This window comes from Camellia sinensis, chromosome 1 (genome assembly GCF_055761805.1).
Source record: "Camellia sinensis isolate YWXY chromosome 1, ASM5576180v1, whole genome shotgun sequence".
Lineage (NCBI taxonomy): Eukaryota > Viridiplantae > Streptophyta > Magnoliopsida > Ericales > Theaceae > Camellia > Camellia sinensis.
In genome coordinates this window covers 232,505,401-232,513,381 of record NC_138961.1, presented here as the reverse complement: position 1 = coordinate 232,513,381, position 7,981 = coordinate 232,505,401, and the positions used below count along the sequence as shown (strand labels likewise).

The 7,981-nt window shown below is 38.9% G+C and overlaps 1 protein-coding gene and 1 pseudogene across 1 annotated transcript; one reads left to right on the top strand and one right to left on the bottom strand.

Moving 5' to 3' along the window:
• Positions 1-3,148: 3,148 nt before the first annotated feature.
• On the bottom strand, positions 3,149-4,021 carry LOC145822744 (uncharacterized). Its single transcript, XM_082920581.1, has one exon. The coding sequence runs from the start codon at positions 4,019-4,021 to the stop codon at positions 3,149-3,151; it is 873 nt and encodes a 290-aa protein (XP_082776707.1).
• Positions 4,022-4,704: 683 nt separating this feature from the next.
• LOC145790676 (tubulin beta-1 chain-like) lies at positions 4,705-5,600 on the top strand (annotated as a pseudogene).
• The last annotated feature ends 2,381 nt before the right edge of the window (positions 5,601-7,981 follow it).

The following is a 7,981-nucleotide window of genomic DNA, read 5'->3' as shown; positions in this document are numbered from 1 at the left end:
AAAATAAAATAATTTAATTAATATAATTTAAGTACATAACAAATTTGTATACCTGTGGTGGCCTATGAAGACAACATTGGTTGAGACAATTGTGATGCTGGTGGTGGTTGTATCGGTGGTTGTGTTGGTGGTGGTGGCTGTATCGGTGGCTATAATGGTGATGGTGGCTGTATCAGTGGCTGTGATGGTGATGGTGGCTGTATCAATGGCCGTGATGGTGATGGTGGCTGTATCGATGGCTGTGATGGTGGTGGTGGCTGTATCGGTGGCTGTGATGGTGGTGGTGATTGTGTTGGCATACGCAAAACATCAGCCATAGTGCGAGAGGGATTATTAAGGTTCCTCTTTCGTGCCATAACAAGCTGTAACAAATACAAATTAAAATATAGAGAACGGTTTGGAGTTAATAATGTAAATACAAAACAAACATAATAAATAAATTGAAAGCACATAAAATTGTTAAATAAAGTAACATGCCCAAATATGCAAGTCATTAAAGCATGAAAATTTACTGTGTCATTACAGAATCCAAAAATTATTACAAAATATCTTAATTCTCTCTCATTTCAACATCAACAGTTTCTCCTTCTATGACTTCCCTCACCCAGCCAACTTCTTCATCACGGACCATTATATTTTCTTCTAATTGTTGACTCATATATGGCTCAGTTTCTGGATCAGTAGAATACATATCAAATAAACCCCTTTGAGACATTTTCACAAACACTTGCCAATAGGGTCTGCAACATACCAAACTTGCTCAGCTTGGGATATCAAGATGAAAGGTTCATTGGTGATTTGATCAACTCGATACAACAAATGGTTGTAGTTAATCAACATGAACTTGAAATTATCTTCTTTCTTACCGCGAACATTGTCTATCCAGTCACACTTGAACAATACATACTTCGTTGCATTGGTGTACCAGATTTCAATGATATATGTCACTTATCCATAATAGTACACAGCCCCCACACGAGGATTTTTGTCCTTCCGGCTTGCATAACTAATAGTATCCGCTTTCAAAGCTACATCAAAATTTTGACTGGCTCGACGATCATCCAGAGACTTGACCTGAAAATGGAACCCATTAGTTATGTAACTGGGGAACCTTCTTGCTCCGGTATGAGGACCATTTGTCAATGTATGAATCTCTTCGGAAAATGTGGCATTATCAGTCCTTCGCAAAGTGGGAACCTATTTAAAACATGAAAGCAAATTCAAAACGCAAATCGACCTAATCTATAGCTAGATTTGTCTATACATACATGTTCTTTAAACCAAGTGTGAAAAGTTTTGAAATGTTCATTTCGGAGTTGATGATCATCAGCACGAGGCATTTTCATCTTATGTTCTTCAAGGTGTTTCCTATATACGTTGAAAAATTATCAATTACAAATTAATATTTGAAATATAATAAAAAACTTGTCAAATATTGAGTAAGAGGGGTACCTACTTTAGGAATGGTTCAACTGCTTTCGTATTGAACAAGATATATCGATGACACTGTACATAAGAAGTATGACCAAGGTTGAAAGTTGTGGTTTCACCAACAGCACGACCCATATTAGCTGCACCATTGTAGTTCCTTACAGGCCGATTCAATTTAGTTTCCACATCATTCAGATATTGAGAGCAAAAATTCATGCATTCTTCCATGAGATAACCTTTAGCCATTGAACCTTTTGGATGAGCCCAATTACGTACATATTGCTTTAAAGTAAGAAGATATCTTTCAATTGGATACATCCATCGAAATTGAATCGCTCCAGGCACCAATGCTTCATCACCTAGCTGTATAGGCAGATGCTCCATTATATCAAAAAAAGCTGGTGGAAATATTTTCTCCAAATGAGAAAGTGTTAGTGCTATATGACCTTGGATATTTGCTACATTTGTTTGACGATTTATTTGGAACACAATTGCCTGAAGAAATTACTTAATTCAATCAAGGCTTGAACACCATTCTTAGGCAACAATCCTCGTACACCCAAAGGAATAAGTTGTTGCATCAGAATATGACTATCGTGGCTCTTTAGACCTGAAATGCTTCTATCCTGTAATCGTACATGACGAGAGATATTTGATGAGTACCCGTTAGGAACTCTAACGTCCTTAAGCATTTTCAAGAACAAATATTTCTCATCCTTGGTCATTGTGAATTATGCCGGTGGCAAATAAGCTTTATTCGTCCCTCTTGACTGCAAGTGTAGGGGTTTTCTAATATTCATTTCTTGCAGATCGCGCCGAGCATTGACATTATCCTTGGATTTCCCAACAACCCCAGTATTATCCACATGTCACACACATTCTTCTCTATATGCATCACATCAAGGTTATGTCTTATTAGATTGTGCTCCCAATATGGCAATTCAAAAAAGATACTCTTTTTTTTCCAACTATGAGTGCGAGGTCCAGCTTTCTCCCTTTCCACTTGTCTCCTATGCCTCTCTTTAAGGTCATCCAGCCTGTATTGGGTTAAGATACCCTCAGATTCTACTTGTAGCAAAATCTCTGATCCAGATAACAATCTCGGTTTGAGACTCAATTCCCGAGTACCATCAAATGATACTTTATCCTTTCAAAATTTATGACCACTAGATAGGAATCTGCGATGACCTAAATATGAATGTTTCCTACCATGTTTCAACCAACACGATCTAGTTTCCTTATTGCAACATGGACATGCATATTCTCCTTTCGTGCTCCATCCTGACAAGTTCGCATATGCTGGAAAATCACTAATTGTCCATAACAAAGCTGCATGCATTTGAAACATTTGATTTGTTGATGCATCAAATGTAGAGACACCATCAGTCCATAGTTCCTTCAACTCCTCAATCAACGGTTGCATATAAACATCAATTTTGTCACTAGGTCCTTTTGGGCCATCGGTAAGTGTAGACAAAATCAAAAATGGTTGTTTCATGCACATTCATGGCGGTAAGTTGTATGGAATGAGAATAACAGGCCAGGTGCTATGAACTATGTTCATCGATCTGAATGGGTTAAAACCATCAGATGCTAACCCAAGCCTTACACTTCGACAATCATCAGCAAAGTCAATATTTCGACAGTCAAAATCTTTCCATGCAAGGGAGTCAGCAGGATGTCTTAAGACACCATCATCTTGTCGTTCCTTTACATGTTATTTCATGAGCTTGCCCATTTTCGATGACATATACAACCTCTGCAATCTTTGCTTCAAAGGGAAATACCTCATCTGTTTAGAGGGTATCTGTTTACCGCCTCCACGAGGAACATTTGAACTATCAGCTCCATTTTGTTTCCACCTAGAACTTTTGCATATGACACATTCATCAAGATTGACGTATTCATTTCGGAACAACATACAACTATTGGGGCATACATCCCACGTTTCATATGTGAAGCCCAAATCTGTAGTCATCTTTTGAGCTTTATAGTAAGAATCAGGAAGTTTTGCACCCTCAGGGAAAGCTATATTCAACAACTCAAGTAACATGGTAACAGAAGTGTCACTCCATTGATTTAGCACCTTCATATGTAAAAGTCGAACAATGAACGACAAAGATGTGAACTTCTGACAACCAGGATACAATTCACTCTGAGCGTTCTCTAAAAGTTTGAAATAATTTTCAGTCTCCACATCTGGACCTAACTGCAGATCAGTTGCAAGTGGTTCTGCTACATTGGGATTAGTTGGTGCCTGTGGTTCAGCACCTACAACACTTGTACTAGGAACTGAAATACCAGTAACATCGTGTATCATTCCCACCATATCATCCCTAATGTTTTCATTCACTAAGGCTTCATTATCTCGGTTACCAAGCACAGAAGTATACGACTCTCCATGATTAATCCAATGTTTGTATTTGTTTAGAAAGCCATTTGAAATCAAGTGCTCTCGCACACTATCTCGGACAAGATGATAGCGATTCTCGCATTTCCTACATGGACAACAAATCATCGAACTTGTAGCCCTATTGGTGTATTCAAAAACTAGAAATCGATCGATCCCGTTCATGTATTCTCTCGACATCCTATTAGGCAAATCAATCCAACTCTTGTCCATTTTGTTTACTTCTCCTAAATATATATTCTGTATACATGAACATGCATATTAATTAACCATAACAACAATTCTAATATTTTATACATCATAAATGCACATATTCCAATAGGTGAGCAAATATATCATGGACAAAAAATGCAAACATTCCAATAGGTGAGCAAATATATCATGGTCAAAAAAAATTGACATGTGTTTATAACTTGTAACCAAAGAAAGTTGTTCATTCATTAGCATTCACTTGGCTGGTCAAACAAAAGGTGAGACTGATGAGTAAAACTTTAAAATCATTTATTTGTAAAAAAAGAAAACAGTAATGAGGGGTACCACATTATGCAAGACAAAGAAAATAAATAAAACTATTCTCATTCACTAAATATTATCTATCTCGTGTGTATCATCTCCTTTAAGAACCTTGTATCTTTGTTTCTCAAAAGCAAAATGCTAGTTGTGACATTTCACAATCATATCAATTCTTTTATCTAAGTTACCATTTAATGTTATGCCATTCTCACTCTGTAAAAGAGCTACAAATACAAGCTTTTGTGATTTTATGTTTTGGGAATTTTGCCTATAAAAAGTATGATCAGTTTCTAAGAATGGTAGCATTTGAATTTGAGACTAATGGTTTTCTTGTTTGATCAGTTGGAGATCTGAACCACTTGATTTCTGCCACCATGAGTGGTGTCACTTGTTGCCTTCAGTTTCCTGGTCAGCTCAACTCTGATCTCCGCAAGCTTGTTGTCAACCTCATTCCATTCCCAAGACTCCACTTCTTTATGGTTGGCTTTGCACCGCTTACATCTCGTGGGTCTCAGCAATACCGTGCCCGTACAGTTCCTGAACTCACCCAGCAGATGTGGGATGCCAAGAACATGATGTGTGCTGTAGATCCTCGTCATGGCCGCTACCTCACAGCATCAGCCATGTTTCATGGCAAAATGAGCACGAAGGAGGTCAATGAGCAAATGATTAATGTACAGTACAAGAACTCATCATACTTTGTTGAGTAGATCCCAAACAATGTTAAGTCCACTATTTGTGATATCCTGCCGACGGGTCTGAAGATGGCTTCAACCTTTATTGGAAACTCTACTTCAATCCAAGAAATGTTCAGGAGGGTCAGTGAGCAATTCACATCTATGTTCCGTAGGAAGGCTTTCTTGCATTGGTACACTGGAGAGGGAATGGACGAGATGGAGTTCACAGAAGCTGAGAGCAACATGAATGATTTGGTCTCTGAGTACCAGCAGTATCAAGATGCAACTGCTGATGAGGAAGGAGAGTATGAAAAGGAAGAGGGTTATGAGGAGGATGCTTAAAGACAACACAGCCATCTAAAATAGGGGTGTTTGGTAAATGAAATTGTGATTTTATTGTGTTTGAATATTTCTAGTATGTGGGATTGCTTTGTTTCAATGTTGGATCCCAGTCTTTGGGTCTGCTCTTTGCTTTAGCTTTGTTATTCTCACAGTTTACTGGTTTATTTTGGATTCTTGTTCTCTTGAAGTAGTATATGCTAAAATGCGTCATTATTGGCTGTTTTCTATTTCTTTGAATGACAATTGTAGAATTTTGCAGCACAAATTAACTGTTGAACTTTTTTTTTTTTTTTTGATCGGCAAAAAAGAAACTATATTGATATAAGAGTCAAGCACAAAGTACAAAACAAAATACATTAATAAATAAAAGGAAGTGCAAAGCATCACAATGAGCTAAATTATCCCAACTAGGTTGGCACCAAAAAACCCATTCTATCATTTGTTAGCACTCCCATAGTTGGTGAGAAACCAATAAGAAAACAATGAGAAAAACAGACCAAAACCACACAAAGACCCGGACTGATGGCAACCCCAAGCACACAACTGGTAGACACCACCACTACAAACATCAAGAACAAAACACACCTATAACCAAGGCCACCAAATAAGCAACCTAAGAAGCCCTCTGGAACAGCATGAGCACCTGCCATGAACTCCATTCAGACCAACAACCAAATCAAACCAAGAAACAAAACACCCAACCAAAACCACACTGAAGCAGACTAAAAGAAACTGCAGGCTGAACTACCCAACCAATGCTGTTGCTAGTTGAGCTAACACAATAGCCCCAAATCAAGGCAAACACCAGGAACAGCATCAATTCAACAGCCCAATAAGCACACTCAATCACCATACCTGAAGCAAGGAACTGCTCATCAGCAGCAGTAGACAACTAAGGAAAACAGAACTGGTGCCTTGTAATCTAACAGATACAACAGCCTCATAAACCAGCAACCTGAACTGGTGCCTTGAAACCAGCAGAAACAGCAGCCTTATCCACAACTAACCTGCTACTAGCAGGCTAGTAGCACTAATGCAAGCTTAGTACTCTGTAGCCTGATGCTAATGCACACTCAACTGATACCTTGTACTCCAGTAGAAATAACAGCCTTATCCACAATAGCAGACTTCAACCTTACAAACCAGCACCTGAACTGGTGCCTTGTAAACTAGCTCAGATCTGAACATTACTGAACATATGAATCTGAGCAGACCGAGCAGCTTGTAGCAACAGACCCAATTTCATCACAGAGCTGAGCAGACCAACCAGAACAAAACGTAGCAAACTAACTGAATACCAACTCTACATAGCCACAAATCTAACTTAATTCTCTAGCAGACCTTCCATAAGACTAATCCCCAAGACTATGCATCCACAAACTCAAACACCATTCTAGAGGTACAAGATCAGCTGACAACAAAATTAAACAAGCTGACATATGTATAGCCAACTAGCAGCATACATCAGCAGATCAGCATAATTCCTTGAGCTAATAATTCCTTGTGTTTATTATGCTAGCATAATCTTCACAGCAGCACATCCATAGATAGCAACTCCCAACTCCAAGCAGCCTAGCCTAGCTTCTCCTTCCAGAATTGTGTAGCACAGAATTAGGAGCCAAAGCCAGAACACCAGCAGAGTGCAGTAGCAGAGCAGAACCAAACATTCTAATGCCCCAATAGTGCAGACTCAACTAGGCCTCAGTTCAAATGCCCCAGTCCAGAGCTAACACCCATTCTAACAAATCAAAATGCTGCTGCATAACCAATTCACAATGCTGCATAACGAGAGAAAAAACACAACTATACTAGAGAGACCCAATTCAGATCAAAATGAAACCTCAATATGAAATTCTTGAGCTCATTATGCAAGCATAATCACCATCCATAGATAGACGCACCCAACTTCCAAGCATGTTGCAGCTTTAATCACAGAATCAGCAGATTGATGAGCACTCCAGGCTGGTCTGGTATAAAATGACTTATTTTCCAATACACAAACACACATAACAACAAGCATTAAACCTCTGATGGCCTGAACTTCATCTAACAAACCACAACTAGTCAAACAGAACAGAACTAACAAGCAAAACCACCAGGTGAAGACAAAACAAAACACCTAACCACTCCTCTGATGCAGACCAGTTTTAGTCTAACAGTTACCTTGGTAATCACCTTATCAAATTACCAAAACATAGATGAGCATAGAAGGCACAGAACAGATAGCCTTCCAGCAGCAAAAGCACAATCTAGCAGACAAACAAAGCAGCCCAATCAAAACCACTACCAATCAGACAATACAGCAAGAGCACAATCTACAGATGACCATATACCACCATAGCTGACAACATGACAGAACAGCAACACAGAAACAACAGATGCCTCATTTCCTCAAGGAAACCTAACTAGCAGAGAAACACTCCTCAAAACCTAACTACCAGCCCACCATAGCAATCCACCAAAATCAATTAGCAAGACTTGTAGCCCTCCACTACCTATATAAAACTAGCACACAACAGCGCCTAAACTGACCAGGCAGAAACACCAGCAGGAACACCCAGAGAACAGATAACTTGCAGCCAATAAACTACACCAGCAGACCAGCATA